Below are 18,171 nucleotides of genomic sequence, written 5' to 3'. Positions count from 1 at the left end.
TCATTCCTTTCTGTTACAAAGTGTGGATGTATCCGCTCTTCCTGACCTCATGCACCTCTATAGATGTGTACTTCTATAGAAGTGTGTGTGTGTGTGTGTGTGTGTGTGTGTGTGTGTCTTCTTCAGGTACCTACCAGCAACATTAATTTTTAAATCCCCTCACACACACAACCACGCAAATAAATCCCAGCTCAGCTCTCCTGAGTGTAAAGATTACATGGTAGTGATTTCACCTTCTAATTAGAACTTACACACACACACACACACACACACACACACACACACACCAGGCTGCTTTAGTTACAGTAGGCTAGCTGGAGGCATCTGATAGCCATGCCGCCAGGGACCCTGACGAGCGGCTACCTGAAACTTAAGCCCCAAAAAAGAAGCACTGAGGTAGACACACACACACACACACACACACAGAGTGAGAGCAGGAACATGACCTGGAGGAAGAACCGTTTCAAAGGCAGGCTCATGTGTAGGGGTTGTGTGTGAATTTGAAACGGGTAGCTTTTAACAATAATGGCCTTCCTGCCCCATGAGTATTGAAACTATTGGTAATCGATAATATTCCAGTGTGTATGAGTGTGTGTGTCAACCTACTGGTGAATGTGCCTTTGAGGCATTTTGTCATTATGGCGAAAATGGCTGGCTTTCAACTTACTGCCTCCCTGAAGGGCTGGGCTTTAAGAGCATTCCACTGTACTGTACTCGTCTTCCATATGGTGCAGGACTAAGTGAAAAAGACAGGAAACATAGGGACATTTGTGTGCACATTTGGCAGTCTCGTCCTCGTTTTTGAAAATCATAGACCTGCTGTGAAAATTTTAGTGTGGGGACCATCAAAGGCCTTTTTATTATAGAAGTAATGTTTCCATCCAAACTGATTAACTTGACTCATTTTTTTATTTTTTTAATCTCTTGTGTGTGGTTTTTATGACCAACTTGACAGTGATTGCCAAGAAAATAAAACGATGTTCAAAGTAAACACATAATAGAAACTGTTAATAATATTTTAAGTTGATCAACAGACATTATTATGAAATTTACGATATCACATTTTGCTGCACGGTCTGCTTAACCCCAACTCACACATAGCCTTGAATCACTTTTAGTATAGTCTCGCATTTGCCACAGCGCTGTGGAGAAAGGTTTATTCCACACAGCATTCCGGGATGGGAGCATCGTGCTCTGGTTTGTTGGCATTTCTTTAAACCATTGGTGGCACTAAGCACCGGATGGAGCCACGGTGCCGCTGCAAAATAGCCTCGGGAAGGAACTTGTTTTGGTGGAACATGTGCTCGTTCAAAGGTTGTTTTAGCTGTGCAACAGAAAACTCAGCTGTCTGGATTTACCCTGCAGAGATCTGAGGAGCAGTTAACCATAGTCCTCAGAAATCCACCGGAGTTTAGAATACAAACACAAAGAAAGTGGAAGGTAACGGATATCCGGCCGAATATGTGGCCGAATATCTGGCGGCATCTGAACCATCCCGGAAGTGAAACTTCTTTGATATAGACTACTTTTAGTATGACATCATGTATATAATCTTATTCTGCTTGAGTACACGCTGCACTGTTATCATGTGGACTGAATTCTTAATCCTCCAAACACATGAAAGAATGCAGAGGCAAAGTGCATTCTGGGGAACATTAAAAGTGCCCTTGAAGATAAAAGCCCACTCTTAGGCAGAGAAAAAAATAATACAAATGTCCATATAAATGGTTTAAAAAGATGATCAGTTTTTACCTCACAAGGTCTTCGTCAGGGTGGATATAATAAAAACAGAATAATTGCACCCGTTATAACAAACATTATTATATCACATAATGAATTGATTCAGATAGGAGATACAGTTATTAAGGGTTACTCGTGCGATTTAGTATTATACTTAAATAAAGTTGGCAAATTCACAAAAGTTGCATTAAAAAAAGTATGGTCATGGTCAGCAGAGGCTTTGATATCCTGATTGTCATTCCCTAGTTTGTGGCTCAAACTTCAATAACTACTATTACATTTACCATAATGCAAGTCAGTGTCATTTGTTGGACCATCTTTGCCGGGCAAATGCCCATGTCAATCAAACTCCTGCCCCCAGATTGTAATTTTGTTACAAATATTAAGTCTATGGAACAAGTCGAGATAGCCCTGATGACATCATTATGACATCATCAGGGTTATATTTTCTGACATTATAGACTCCTCCATACCAAAGATAAGTAGTACACCCCATGACAAGTAAATATAGCTAAACATTGGTGAAGTGCCCCTTTTAAAACATGAAAATAGAATATGTATTTAGTTTGACCTTGTCCACATTCCTGTGTGATGGAAGTAGGCTGGACATGACTTTTGGTATAAAGGAAGCAGGCTTTGTTGGCATGCTTTATTGTGTTTTTTGATCAAGGGCATCACAAATCAGGTAGACCTTAATAACAATAGCAGGATATTGTGCGCACTGATGCTCCTCATACAGTGCTATTTTTAGCTCTGCCTGCCTTTGTGGCCAGATGGGCACTCAGGTAGCTCGGACAAAAGTTCATCAGGTCACATAACAAAGTAATGATCCTGGTCCACTCTCATAAACATGTAATTCAGAATTGTTCATTCCAGGATGTTTGTTTCTGGATTGGGCCAGCTGAACCTAAATAACCTAAATATTTTTCCTAACTAAATTAATTTCATTTTGTGCGAGTATTTTGCAAGAGTGGGTGATGTTTTTTTAACAATGTTTCTGACTTTGGAAACAAATGTACCCAATGTGAAACCCTGTGTTTTCCAGAAGGTTTGTGGACCTCTTTTATTGAAAAGTAAACGGTGAACAAATTTAATTGTATCTCCCTCTTTGTTCTAGGACAAAAAGAAATACCTTGACACCATCCACAGCTACATGGACGTCCACGGCACCGTGCACGGCACCAGCACCGTGCACCTTCCGAGCTATGTCAAGAACCACGGCATCCTGAGCGGCCGAGACCTGCAGTTCCTCCTCCGGGAAACCAGGGTGAGTCTCCCCAGCTGTAAATTATCTCACATTAAGAAAAAAAATGACCCTTCAGCGTAAGGGTATGGGGCTTATTAGACGGCTATGAAAGCCAGAAACCAACTCCCACGGTTTTCCCTTTCATATTTTTTAAATAAGCAAGAAAAAGGTGGCCCTGCTAACCTGCAGAATATTGAGGACACACAGTGTCTTTTTCACAGACCATGACCTTTCTTTATGTGCAGAGGGTGTGAAATCTGCTTTGAACATTCCTGTAATAGAAGTCGGTGTGTGACACTTACTTTAAAAAGCTTTTTTGAATGAAGTTTCCTAAAATAAATCACATTTTAGTGCTGAAATGTAACTCAAAAGTCAAGAAAGTGTAAAAAAGTGAAAGGTTTGGAGAAAAGAGTCTTTGTTTTGACCCGAGTGGCTGTAGTTTGTCTGAGTCTGTCCTCGGCCCATCTCTCCACAGAAGCACTTCTCCATTCATGTCATCACTTGTCTCTTCTCACTTCTCAAACCACTCTCATCCACAAAGACAAGGAAACAGCCACAGAGACTGCAGCCAAGCTGGATTGTACCGGGTGGAGCGAGCGGCACACACACACACACACACACAGACACACACACACACACACACACACACACACACATTCACAGAATGTGTGTTGAGCTGTTTAACACAAATGGCTTTGTTTTGTGGTAGTACTGAAAGCTGTGAAGTGGAGAGCACGTTACTGTACCTCGAACTGATGTAGGACATTCCATCTGGTATAAATCCTTTACTTCAAATTTCAATTCAAATGCATTATATACAAAAGTGGCGCTACAAACTAATATAGTTAGTTTATGATGTGGCCTTGGAAGTAGCTCTGGGTTACTACTGTAGGGAGTGACTTTTCACTACATTTTCTGGAGATGCCCACTGCCAGAGGGGGATTGGAATTAAATTGACATGGTCCTCGAAAAAACCTGGTCTGCTGAAGGTAAAACGCATCATTAGTGCCGACATTGAAAGATGGAGTCTGTTTTTTGGCTCCAGTCAGCATCCTTTTCAGAAGGATAAGGTGGGAGAGGGCTTCGATTTCTGTAGCCTCTGAAACCAGATGCCTTCCCTTCAGAGCAAGAGAGGTAAGAGAGGCAGACAGAGAGAGGAGAGAGAGACATCAGACAGGAGCTGGGGCAGGGATACAAAGTGCAAAAGAGCCATAGACCATGATTCAGACAGTTATAGAAAATAAAAATATGGATTGAGATTTAAACCCCTTTTGTACTGAAAAGATTCCGGACATTGCTTCAGCCAAAAAATGATTCTTGGCTGCCAAATCCCGCTCTGTACTGAGCACCTAAAACCAAGGACACAGGTATGTTTGAGGCACTGACAGAAAAGCGAAGGTGTATTCAGCAGTGGAGCAGATCGTTGAAGTGTTGAAAACAACTCGCTAAAGACTAAAGGGAAGCAGCACTCTGCACATTGGTGCCAGAGAGGGCTGCACAAAGAATGTAGTGAATTTAGATTTGCTGAATTCACGTAGCCTACTCTCACAAGTGATGAGATACAGTAGATACTTCCTTATCCTCTCATTACATTGTGGTTCTGCATGGAAAACCCATAGGGACTGGCCAATTAAATCCCACAAAACCCCAACATTTTAGCCACATAGTTGTTTAAGAGCTTGCCAGGAAAACAGGAGGGGTTGTCGGCACAGTTTTCCTTGTGTTTCTTAAACATCAAATTTACTGTCACCTGCAACCAGACTGCCTGAGCTAATTGGCCTCGTGGGTTTTAACTTTTGAGTGGACTGTAAAAAAGAGTGTGTGGAGGCGCTTCTGCCGTGTTCATCGGAGAGACAGCTGCCCGAACCATAAATGCAAAAGTTTGTGTGAGCTGCTACTGTATCTGAGAATTGAAGTACTGATGGTGTGTGATGATAGGACAATTGTATGATGTAAGTAATACAATATGAAAAACATCGTATTCAAAGTTAAACGAGCCTCCTAACAAAGCATCTTCATTGTAGGTGTTGTATACTCATGCAAGGGTGTTTGAACAGAGGAGGGCAAATCAATAGAACAACAGTTCTGATGTGGAGCTTTGGATTATAAGCAGGATGTCCTTCATGTACAGCATGAGCTTTACAGTGCACATGAACACACAAAACCGCTTGAATGCACACTAATAAGGAGCTTTCAGGTATAAGTAAAAATTCTTATTGATTCACATAGGAGATGCAGAGCTCTCATGCGCACACAGCATACACATGCACACACACAGAGGAAGGAGTGTGCTTTGCTGCCACCTGTTGCCAGAAGTCAGTCGTTAACAAGGCTGTAGGTGTTGACCAGAAACATTTGAGTTATGTTCACACATGAGCTGGAGCATAATTCAGCCTTAAGCTTAAGTCTGAGTATTCATGTGTATACAGACATACATGGTACAGCCCTGCATTGTGCGTTATAGAAAGTGCGTCATAAATCTCACTCACACACACACACACACACACACACACACAGGCCAATACAAACACACAGACAGCCATTGTAGCCAGCCAGCTCCAGTAAAAGAGCCACTAGCCCATTGCCACCACCTCCACCCCACCCTCCTCTCTCTGTTTCTGCATACTTGTCTCACGCTCATGTGGATAAGCTGCTACTACCTCGCAAATATTTGTTCTTCCCATCCCCCTGTTCTTTATATATCCCGTTCATACTGGCCATTAAAGTATCCCTTCCTAAAATGCTTCTAGTGTATGTGATGGGGGACCAAATCCACAGCGGGATTATAATATGAGCCACTTCAAAGCTTCAGCAGTCTGTGTTTATCAAATCAAGATAGTATCCTCCACAGTTAGTCCTTTTTAGTAATCCTTAGTTAATCCTTTAATGCTTATGCTTTATTTCCTTTTAAGTATTTCAAATGTGTGCTCTACAAATAAACTTACCTTACAATATGTAGTAGGAGTAGACTCAGTTGTAATGCGATGTGAAGGCCTCATTGACTGCTTCTTTAATCATACAGTAAGACAGGTAGACTTTCTTCTACTCATTATGATTCTTTTTTCACTTTTTTCTTACTGGATCATTTCAGTTTTATGTATTCTAACAATTATTCAAGTCAGATGAGGAAAATCACTCTTTTGGGTAAACTGCTCACAAGTCTTGTGCAACTGGTGATGAGGGGTTGCAAGTAGACATCATTTGAATCACTTTTAGTGGTCACAAGCCACAAAGTTTGGAAAAGCATAGATTTCAGTCATCGGTAGGAACATAGTAAGCTAAAATGGGTCAGATCACGCGTGAGTGATATATCTCAGGGGGTGTATTAATAATTGTTTATATTATTTTCTTTTGTAAAATGGTTGTTTGTATGCCTATTTATATGCATATGTGTGAGTTACTGTAGTTGTTTTCCAAATTCTCATCAGGCTACTCAGATACAGTGTGTTTCCATCTGCAAAATATCCTCCCTCTTCACCAAACGTCTACTGGCCTTTGGGAGCAATAAACATTAGAGTGTCTTCATATTATTCGGCTTGTTTTTCCTCCCTTGTTTCATAGAGAAAATGTGCTGCCTCGACTGTATTTAGTGCTGGTAATATGGGAGGGTTGCTTTAACAAGGGTTAACTGCTGCTATCAGCAGACAACAGAAACTCCTCAACACAGCCAGTGAACCTTTCTGCACCTCTCCATCCTCGACCGGCTTCTTGTTATTCTGGTTATTTCAGTAGCTCCCACATGCCACCTTCAGTGTTCAACATGTGATTTAAAAAACGTGTGAACACAGACTAAGTTGGTGACTCTTGATTGGCTTACATTAGCAGCAGTGTTATCACATACTGTATGTGTAAAGGTTATAATCATGACTATCCTCATCTACAGTTTAAGCTTTCTTTTCCTTTAAAAAAAATAAAAATAAATAAACATCCATGTGGAGGCTAATCAGTTTCTCTATATTTTTATATTTTCTCTCCACTGCAGTTGTTTGTGGGTCTGTCTTTCCCCTACGAGGGTCCTGCCCCCCTGGAGGCCATCGCCAATGGCTGCGCTTTCCTCAACCCCAAATTCAACCCTCCAAAGAGCAGCAAGAACACCGACTTCTTCAAAGGCAAACCCACGCTGAGAGAGGTGAGAGGAGGGGGGCCGGCCTATGGGGACTCACACTGAGGTTTTACCCTGCAGACGCTTCTGCTCAAGATACAAAAGGTGTGTTTGTTTTCCCTGACCTCTACTCTCTCGTTGTCTGCAGCTGACCTCTCAACATCCGTATGCTGAAGTGTACATTGGTCAGCCCCATGTGTGGACGGTGGATATCGAAAACTCTGCCGAGGTGAAGAGGGCCATTCGCTCCATCCTCAGCCAGAAGGTAAGGAACACGTTGATAGATTTTCCTCATGAAAAGTCTGCATTGATACAGAAATGATTTGAAAACATATGAGATGACTTTCTCATAATAGATAGATAGATAGATAGATAGATAGATAGATAGATAGATAGATAGATAGATAGATAGAAACTTTTTCATTCTTGCTTGAAAAATAGCTTGAACAAATACATAGGACAAAGAAAAGGCACAGATCATCACAGTTGAGATGCTGGAACCAGAAAATGTTAGGTAAATGATGAATCGATTATCAAAATAATTGTGTTTCTCCTGGTCCCCGGTGCAAGCACAAGATACAAAAACAGGTACAGACATGCAGTGCAATACGCAGGACAACTATACAAATTATACAAATATAAACTATCAAAATTGGACAACCTAATTGACAGAAATGCTTGGATGGAAACTTCTCCAAAGGATAAGTGAAAGCACGGGGGAAAGAAAGTGAGATCCTGTTCCGTCTTTGCGTCCAGGCCCATGCATTTAAAGGTCAGGTTAGGGACCTCGTGTTGTGTTTTGCTCCGCCGGAGCGAGTCGGAACAATGGTTTTGTTCACTGGACAAGCCTGTGGAGCCTCGTATGCTTTGTGATCCGTGGCGAGCTGCAGCCTACCAGGCTCCGGCTGGGCTCGGGAGAAAGCAGCGAGTGACTTAGTGCTACAACAAAGGCTTCAGTTGTTGGTCCTCAAAATCCAAGTATGTGGAGGTTGATAGTGGTGCAAAGGGCAGACAGCGGGCTAACGTTTCACCAGGCTGAGCTCACACACATACAGTGAAACGAGCTCATGCCTGGCTCTGGAGGTGTGCTGTAAAGTGTGCGACTTCCCCACCACAGTATCCTCTCCTGGCACTTCTGTGACCAGTCTGTGTTTTGTGTTTACGTGATCAGATTGAGCCCTACCTGCCTTACGAGTTCACCTGTGAGGGTATGCTGCAGAGAGTCAACGCCTTCATTGAGAACCAGGTACTGCCTCTAGATGGATTCCCTCCTCATGTTCTTTTCACATGTTCATGTTTAGGATACAAGTGTATCCGAATCTTGGTCTACTGAGACTTGATTATAGCTGAATGAAAATCCAAATCTCTTCCAAAAGACAAGCGCAAATGATGACTTTTATCTCTGCTGACAACAGCTCTCCAGCTCTTCTCTGTTCACTCGTAACGCTGCTGCTGCTGCCATCATCGTCATCACTGTTGAAAATGTGATGGGTGGGGGGGGTTCTACAGGGGCCACAAAGATGTGAAAGCCAAACATTTCAGCTGCTGTTGAGTCACTTGCATAACTTAATAACCCTGTCAACAAAATGAAGATATGTCTTGAAAATGTTCTGCTGTGGGACTGTAAAAAAACTAAACCAGATTCCAGATACTTTTGTAGGACAAGAGTGCGACCAACGTGCAACAATAAAGACATCACAGCTTTAATAAAAGATAGGGAAATTATATAGAACGATTTTCAAAATATATACAATAAATACCAGAAACTATATTATTGAAATAAGATGAACATTAAGAATACTATATAAATATAATAAAGTAAATATTTGAATATTTAAACTAAAGCTTTGAAATTTGTGGGAGAATTTGTGAATGTGGAATTTGCCTATTAGTACAATTATGTTTAGTAATAACTAGTAGGATCATGTATTTAGGTTCTGGAGGATTTCAATCAAAAGCAGTCAGTAACACAATTTCATATTTCCCATGTTAGTACACTGAGGATTGGTCATTTGAATGCCCTTAATTGTTAAATTAGGTATCACATCAATGTTTTTTAATTATCAGTGTCATACCAGATGGAATGGCTTTACTTCCATGAAATTCCATGTTTTTGTTTCAAAGCTGGCCTATGTTGCAGTGTGTGTTGTATTTCCGTTGTGTGACATGATATTGTGTTGTCAGGACTTCTGCCACGGTCAGGTGATGTGGCCCCCTCTCAGCGCTCTGCAGGTGAAACTGGCCGAGCCGGGCCACTCCTGTAAGCAGGTGTGTCAGGAGGAGCAGCTCATCTGTGAGCCCTCCTTCTTCCAACACCTCAACAAAGACAAGGACCTGGCCAGGTGGGACACACACACACACACACACACACACACACACACACACACACACATAATAATGTATAGTATATACATTGAGAGATGAACACACTTTCTCCCTGTCCTAGTTGTTATTTTAAAAGTGTCCTCTAGGTGGAAGCACACTTCAGGTTATTCATGTGTACAGTACTGTATGTCACACAGAGGGGTGACTTTAGGTTAAAACCACTGGAGGGCCCCATTTATTCTGTCTCTCCTTCTCACTCTAATTCAAACAGAAATAAATAGTCATTAAGCATAACAACTGAAGGAAATCTCTCTTCCTGTGTTTCAGGTTTGGTGTAGACTGTCAGACGGTGGAGTCGAGCGCAGACACGCTGGTCCCGGCCTACAGCGAGGCTCGCCACCACTGCATCTTCCAGTCTGACCTGCTGCTGTTCAGCTGCGCGGGCGCCCACCAGTCGCTGAGACGCATTTGCCCCTGCCGCGACTACATGAAGGGCCAGGTGGCGCTGTGCAAAGACTGCCTATAGCAGCACTAACACCCAGGCTGAAGGGAGCAGGGGCTGACAGAGGATAGGGCGGTGTTCAAGCGTGGCTGGATGCCGTTTAATGAAGTCAGAGCAGCTCAATGAGTGTGTTTGAGAGACATGCAGCTGTCAATCAAACACACACACCAGACTTTTGTGGGAAGCTGTCTGCGCAGAAAAACATTCACAGGACTGCGTATGTTCATCATATTTATTGTTTTCCCCAGCTGCTGGAGGTAAAGCAGCCAACCTGAGCATCCGTCAACCCTCTGGTTCACCAGCGGCGGTGCTGCGAGTCCCGGAAGCGGTGTAAAATTACTTGAATCAACAAAGGGAGTCGTATTTAAAACTGCAGCCTCCTTGGTGGACTGCACATCAGTGACTGCCTGCCTGCCTTGTCTTCAGGTTCATCACGGCAGCAAGGCACCAAGGAGACTCAACCGCCCCCCTGTCCCCCTCCCCCTCCACTCCAACCCCTCCATCCACCACCCCTGGTCAAATCTGAAGCTGTTTATTCATTCTTTAGGTAGGTTTGCACTGGACTGACATGCCTGAAGGCAGAGAGACGCGCACACACACAGACACAGACACACACACACAGACACACACACACAGACACACTCACACACACACACACACACACACACGCACAAGTTTAACAGACGGCGGCTAAAGAAGAACCCAGTTTTACACTGTAACCAACTCGTTCCTCTTTTCTGGACCAGCACGACGAGAGCGGACATGTAACGTAGAGATCTAGATTTTTATTCTGGAAGTTTTAGCATTTCCAGACACATACCCAGACTTAAGGTACTCCTCATTCCCTCTTAAAAGACCGAAAAGTCCAGTTGTGGATCAGTCACCGGCATGGTCCTCCCCTTGATTTTAATACATTCACTTTTAAATTGCACACTTGTTTTAAATGACTTTTATCAAAAAGAGGATTTAGTGTGTGTGTGTGTGTTTCTACAAAAGGCCAGTAGGGGAGAGTACTTTTTCCCGACTGTTGCAGCAGCATGCCATCCGGTACTACGCACACATTGAGAGGCGAGGATCCGGGAGGGGCGAGGGTCATTCTCTGTAGCTAAAGCTGTCGTGTACAGAGTGGCCGCGTCGTAGGTTGTTGTGACGTTTCGTCGTAGATGATAAACCGTCGTCAGTAGTAGTGGTAACACCTAGATACACTGCAGCCCAGGTGAGGAAGCCTTTACAACACGTTTTCCAAAGAGGAGACATGAAAGCCTTACCGAGATGTTTGTCTGTGTCTACACAAACTGTTACAATACAAAAACACAGATCCACACTCCTTGCCAGACAAAAGCTGTAAATCCTTTCAAGCTAACTGTAAGCAACAAAAACATGCCAACGAAGCGTTCCTGCAACGCAAAACCTTGCATCTCCTCATTTATTTTGATAATTGTTAGGATCTTAATTTGCCTGCAGATTTGCGAAGAAAAAAATCTAAATAAATTTGTAGTTCTTGTGGTGAAAAGAAATGCACTACGGTAATCCATTTGCAGAGGTTTAACAAGATATTAGTGACACTGTATATTGTTCATATGGGTTTTAAAGGTTTTCTTTTTTATTTATTTAGTATACAGATCTTTATCTCTGTGTTTGCTGGAAATCTTTGTTTTTAATTTATAGGAGGGGTGTCTCTTTTTTTCTGTCCTTTTTATAGATTTTTATTTATGGATAGTAATTTATAAAAAATTTAAAAATAAGCTTGTTTGTCTTTGAGTGTATGACCGGGAGGGGGAGGCGTTGTCTGCCTCTGTTCAGCTCTCAGCAGTGATGTGAAAAGACCTTATAGATTTGAGTCTCGCCAGTTATTTCATGATTGACTTTGCATTTTTATAGAATTTAATTTCTTTAAAAAGCTAAAAACTTGCATCAGGATTGGTTTTAAACTGAAATCTTTAGTTTTTGAAAAATTTTAACTGTAGAATAAGACTTTTCATCATCACTGTGTGGTTAAAGATGGACAGCAGTGGACAAACATGCCTCGTTTCATAGTGAAAGCCAGCAGGAGCCTCATACACTCTGTGCTTTTATTTCCAATCTCAGTTTTTCTGTTTGCACACGTGTAAATTCAGACTGAACGGCACCGTCCAGCTACAGTACACCACCTGTACTTTGTCAGTGTCGGCTCAGACTGTTTTTATGTTGTTTTTTACTTTTGTAAACAGGTCCAGTGATCTGGTGCCAATTTAGTTTTTCAAAAAACATGATGTGCCTTTTTCATGGTTCAACTTTAGGTTCTGCTTGTGTTTAATTATGGGCGAGCTGTTTCAGCCTGACAGTCGGCTGTGGTGTGTCAGAGATCAGCTTCAGGTCAGCACAACACTTGGAACCTGATCAAACGCAGCTTAGCACTCGTGATACAGCTTTCACTCCCAAATTGAACCATTTTCTCTTTTCTGAATCAGATTCATCTTTTGCTTGAATTGAAATAATTTTAATTATGTATCTAACTTTAATTTATTACAATTAAAATCAGTTAATTTAATCGCTCCAAACCTTGTGATTTGTTCCATTTGGTTGAGTTGCTTAGGTCTGGAAAAGTAAACTGATTGGCCATTCACAGAACTATAAGAAAGGATGATACCAGTGTTTGTTCACTTCAGCGAATGTTTACCTTACCATCTTGAAAATGCCAGTAGCCTATCAGTGGATGTACATGTTTATAGTAATTGGATTACCATTACCTTCCAGCAGTAATTTGATTTCAGAAACATCCATGTAAACACTTAATTTGGTATCCTTTTTTTTCCCCCAGTTAATCAATTAGAAATTAGTTTTCTACATGACTAAAAACCATGTATAAACTGGTGAGTAATCAGATTAATGCAGCACACTGATTTTATTACCTTAAACTGATTACTCACAGCAGTGACTTCCTGCGATGAGCTCCGACTCTACGCAGCAGTGATATAGTAAGAAAGAAACGACAGTGGTGTTATCCTTTCATTTACAGCATAAGGCTTATGATATTCTATAGTGGTGTTATTCTCAAACCGTCCCATGTGTGGACCAAAACCAACAATGTGTTAGTCTGTCTCTCAATACTTTAACTTCCCTACCTGTCTGTGGGATTTGCTGACAATAACAATAATATAGAATATCACCACTTTTTCTTGTACACGTCAAACAAGTGTATCAGTTATTTTTCAATAAAAAACAAGTCTGTCAAACCTGTTCTGTTGCAGTAAAGCCTTATGTAACTTTCTGTTAGTCAGGCTTATTCTGAGCATGCTGTCCATCAGATTATCAACTGTTTGGTTTCAAAAGAACAAAATGGTTTCTTCACCATATCTGTCTTTGTTAACCTCAGCATTGAATGTTTCCATTGTAAAAAAAAAAAAAAAAAAAAAAAACCTAGACCAGCTACTTACAGTCATACAAACATGTATCAATCTTTGTGTTTTAATCTGTCAGTTAGCATCCAGTGTCTGAATCACTACAGTGGTGATGATTGTGGTCCAAGCGGTGAAAGGTGAATAACGCAATGACAACATTTTTTTTTGTTTTCACAGTCCTTGACAAGTAAGAAGGATATAACTTTATTTTTAAATAAACCTTTTTTCTGTGACAAAAGGCTCAGACTCTGGTTTATTATTTGTTTTACATCACAGCGATACAGATTCAGTATTTACATCGGCACGAGAGTACAGCAGCACAGGCCAAGGGGGCAGCTCGAGCCCCACAGTGTGAGCAGATACACATGTCTAACAAGTCATACAATGTTTAGTAAATGATTACCATCAACCAGCATTACTACTGCTATTACTCCACAAGTCAACATACTTAAATCACCAGAAAAATAAAGAGTTCCCTTATAAATACCAAAACAAACAGCCGTTCCAGATAAGAGAGGACACATATTGACTTTTAACACAATATTAAGATCAATGTTGACTTGTCTGTTGTCCAAAACCATCACTGCAGTGTGTGTGTTGGAACCAGTTTCACTGATGGGGAGCCAACATGGTGTTCAGTGGTAACAACCACCAGGCATCATGTACATTTTATTTTATGTCTTTTTTATTTTATATTTGTATTTATTTGATTTCATTTCAAGGTTTGGGTATGAACACTTGCAACTGTGCTACCACAGGCAGAAACCTGTCGGTCACCTCTCGCCCTCGGCCCAGGCAGCCTCTATACCCGTGCTGCCCGCCTGAAAGAAAAGCACACATTGATCAAATGCTCTTCATCTCTGAACTGAAGATGGTGCTGTATAAAGCCTCGCCACCTCTTCTGAAGGTGTGAACACATAGGGAGGGTTGAAAAGAAGGACATCCACTTTTCCACTTAAGCGGGACAGGAGACACTCTGCCTAAAAAACGAAGGAAAGGTAAACAACCCATACAATTCAGAAACTTGCACTCGAAGCATTTGAATACCTGACGTGAATGTAAAAGTCTCAGCAGTGATGTGTTGACAGGCTGCAGTGAAACATTGTTACAGGGAGCTGTCTTTGCTGTGCACTGTGCTGCTGCAGGATTAACAGTGCAACTGAGGGAGACAATCATGTTTCTATTTAAGATTGTCTTTCCTCCCATGCATTTACAACAAGTAAGCTTTAAGTTGTATTGGCTGGGCGTGAGAATTGTCTTTTCTTTAAACTCACAGATATAGAGCTGAAGGTCCAACCACTGATGCCAAAAAAGCTGACCGCACTCCTGAGCCACTGGCCTTCAGGTGAACTAAAGGAAATACAGTAGGCATCGACATGTTGACATGTCTAGTGGATCTGGATTCTCCCCGGTAAGGTGAAGAACAAATAATAGAACGAAAAAAAAAAAGTTTTCAACCTGGCAAATAGCTCACCAGGATAAGATGCTGATGTGACAAACTGAGGTTGAAGGATCAAATCCCAGTTCAGTCAACTTCTTCTTTTAATGTCTCTCCTCAGTGATGTGGACGTTAAATACAACCTCCAACCATACCATTTCTGGTATTGTGGATAGCTCAGCATGATAAACACCATGTACTCAGGTTAGAAGTTTAAATCCTTTAAGGCACACAAAATTTTAAGGTCCAACACCCAAAATGAAGAAGTCAAATCCACAACTAAACCGCTGCAGGTTGCATCAGATCTGGTAGCTCAGTGTGATGGAGCACTGGTTAGGAGACAGACAGGTCATGGGTTCCAGTACAGGAAAAAAACTATTGTTTTTGAGCTTTACACCCAGAATGACAAAGACAAATACACCCAAAGAACCATTCCACACGTACATGCGTTGGTGGCGCGGTTGGTTTGTTCTCGACACTAAAAGCACCGGTGTCGGGTTCAAGACCAGCTCGGTATCAGCGTATGTGCACTTAGATAGGCCCCTTAGATAGAAAAGAGAGGTTAGGAAAGGAAGTGCAGGCAAGAAGAGATTAGGAGAGTATTAAGACAAGGACAGGAAGGGACAGAGTAAGAGATCTCAGAGAAAGGGAGATACCAGAGTAGGGGAACTCAGAGAAAGGGAGGGAACAGAGAAGAGATCAGAGTAGAATTTTTTTTTTTTTCTTTTCTTTTTTAATGGACGAAAAAATTATTTACGTCCACTTTCATGGCATGTATAACTGTGTAATAACACTTTTTGACATTTTTATGACTGATAGCTTTTTTTTTACATAATACATGTTATAACAGTGTAATAACGATGTAATAACACTTTTTGACTTTTCCAGAGATTTTTTTTTTTGGACATAATACATGTCAAAGCTCCATACAGCTACTACTATAACTTACTTTTTTATTTAAAAAAAAATTCAGGACATACAAAACTATGAGGATACAGTGAGTATGGTATGAAGAAGGCATGAATGGAGTGACGGAACTTCTCAGTTGTGGTCCGGAAACTCTGCACTCATCTGGGGAGAAAACAAGAGAAAGCAAGAGCTTATTGGATTGTTCTGCTTCAGTACATTTGTGTTCATTTCTGTTCCTTAAGGAGGAATAAAAGACACTGAGACACACGGTAAAGCTACTAGTGCTGAGAACTGGAGCTCACAAGCAGAGGATGGGCAATGTCTTGTTAACATCATTTAGTATCTGAGCTGCACCCTAAGGTTAACTGCATGCAGCTACATTTCAATCCAGCTGACACAAAGACCGTAACAAATGAAATGTGTGATACATATTAATAATAGGGCTGCTCCAGGGGTAAAAGGGGTCCGATACTCCGTACCACTAAATGATGCAGTGCCGGTACACAGGAAGTGGGAACAGCAACCACCTGCCAAAACCCACATACAACAACCCATCACCATCACATTTCCAACAAGAAAAGACAGCTGCTGACATAGACAAAAGTTAGTTTTCTTATGAATTGCTTCTAAATTGTTCCAGTGTCAGTGTTTGACCTGTGGGTTTTTAATACATGCTGGAGGGAAGCGCCTGTCCAAAGCTGTTTAGTTACTGTTGGCTAACGTCAACTTCTCCTACAGCTGACTGCCTGATATCCAGTGCTGTGCGTCGTTTATGGCAAAAATCTCCAAAATAAAATGACAGACAAAATAAGTTGTGATGTTTCGTGATGTTCAGTTTAGTCCAACACCACGGACGGCAGGTCAAACAAGCTATGCAACTTCTGTATCTCTGGCATAATAATGGTGGGCGACCGCACCTCTTTACTTACTAAACACACACAGTGCTTGGAAGGGTGCGTTTGATTTAATGTTCCCGTATTTGATTTTTTTGATGACCAAACCACACAAATGATGTCATCTGCACCGGTCAATGGCTGACAAATTACCAGCAAAGTTGTATGGTTTGAAAAGTTTTGTCAACCTTAACCAACGATTCTGTGGCACTTACACAATTTAAATACATGCAATGTGTGTGTTCAGGGATGCATGAAGCTGAGGAGAACAATATTAAGGGATGAAGGGGGTAGTACCGGAAAGAACTACAATCTGCTTTCACCCTTGGCTGCATTCTTTTCATTGCTACAAAATGTCAAATTCAAAACCCATCCGAGTGGAGAAGATGGAACCAGCTAAACGTTGTCAGAGATTTATGAGAACTAACAACAGCACTACAACACCAAGCCGACCACACTCACAGTCCTCTCTGACAGCTTACCAACAACTCTAAAACTAACGCTGCCATCGTTGTCAGGAGCTAACAGAACATTCAGCTTCAGCACGAATTCTCTAAAACATTTCACGTTGCTTTGTGTTTACTCCTTCAAAACCCAACAGACCTGCCGAGGGCTTCAAACTACAACCTTCTGAACACCAAAGCAGCCGCCTGACCAGCGGGTTTTAGAAGATGTAACACAGGGAAGACAGCGGCTTACACTCTGCTCTATCACTACATAGTCTTATTATACTTCTTCAGCATGAACAACACAACAACAACAACACAACCTGGGTCTAACATACAGACGGTAACAGCACTGAAAATACCTCTACCACAAGTAGGAATTAAACCCACTTAACCACTGACCTAACAACACAAGCATTTGAGCCATCAAGTCTTTTTATTCTGTTTGAGGAAACAATACATTTCCACACACAGTGTCTCAATTACTCAAGATTTATTTCATAATCCTTACTGTGGACAATGTTTTTGAGATTGTGGACTCTGTGATCTGAGCCTTTCAAATGAACTCAATCCTTCAACACATCAGCTGTTAGTTAGTTAATACGGAGAGAAAGCACGTCCTACCTCAGAAGTATGAGAAGATGTTCCTTCAGTTGGTCTGTAGAAGCTTCCTCTTCTTACCAGGCTTGAGGCTGCATATATCTACAGGTGTGTGACAAATAAAAGCACCTGTCATTGCGGTGAATGTGACCGCTGGGTCGTTGGTTTATTCTCCCCAAACAGCCAAAGTACCAACTGTACAGACGTTAGCATAAGCTAGCTGTAAATTAGCAACGGGACACGGGAACCGTGTGTTTGTTTGTGTGTCCAGGTTATGGCGTGTGGATAGTGCCACGGATGATTATTGCCTAAGGAAGGAGACTGCTGTATGGCGTGCAGTCCAACCTCTGACGTCTTTTATATACATGCAAATACAGTACAGAGTAAAGTAAATGTTATATAGACATAAGTCTATGTAGAAATGTAGAAGTAGCCTGTGTTACAGCTTCTAAAACCGCTGGTCAGGTGGCTGCTTTGGTGTTCAGAAGGTTGAAGTTTGTTTTCTCTTTTTACATAAAACATATTTTTTATAAACAATTTCCTAGGTAGAAAATGAAGATGTTTGTGCTCAGAAGGGTTTATGTTAACAT

At 41.5% G+C, this 18,171-nt stretch overlaps 1 protein-coding gene and 1 long non-coding RNA gene across 2 annotated transcripts in view; one reads left to right on the top strand and one right to left on the bottom strand.

Moving 5' to 3' along the window:
* Nucleotides 1-10,928, top strand: part of mgat5 (alpha-1,6-mannosylglycoprotein 6-beta-N-acetylglucosaminyltransferase) — an 82,239-nt gene extending 71,311 nt beyond the window's left edge. Inside the window, exons 12-17 of the mRNA XM_078244092.1 lie at nucleotides 2,858-3,007; nucleotides 6,969-7,115; nucleotides 7,237-7,353; nucleotides 8,260-8,334; nucleotides 9,273-9,430; nucleotides 9,741-10,928. Of these exons, the coding sequence (XP_078100218.1) occupies nucleotides 2,858-3,007; nucleotides 6,969-7,115; nucleotides 7,237-7,353; nucleotides 8,260-8,334; nucleotides 9,273-9,430; nucleotides 9,741-9,939 (846 nt within the window). The 3' untranslated portion in view covers nucleotides 9,940-10,928. The remainder of the gene's footprint in view (nucleotides 1-2,857; nucleotides 3,008-6,968; nucleotides 7,116-7,236; nucleotides 7,354-8,259; nucleotides 8,335-9,272; nucleotides 9,431-9,740) is intronic.
* A 2,365-nt stretch (nucleotides 10,929-13,293) lies between these two features.
* Nucleotides 13,294-17,864, bottom strand: LOC144513033 (uncharacterized). The gene is made up of 3 exons (XR_013501071.1): nucleotides 17,606-17,864; nucleotides 15,714-15,804; nucleotides 13,294-14,275 (listed from the first exon to the last, which is right to left on the bottom strand). It is a non-coding gene; the product is annotated as an uncharacterized LOC144513033 (long non-coding RNA).
* Between the last annotated feature and the right edge of the window lie 307 nt (nucleotides 17,865-18,171).

Source organism: Sander vitreus, chromosome 24 (genome assembly GCF_031162955.1).
Source record: "Sander vitreus isolate 19-12246 chromosome 24, sanVit1, whole genome shotgun sequence".
NCBI classification, from domain to species: domain Eukaryota; kingdom Metazoa; phylum Chordata; class Actinopteri; order Perciformes; family Percidae; genus Sander; species Sander vitreus.
This window is presented reverse-complemented; position numbering and strand designations above follow the sequence as displayed.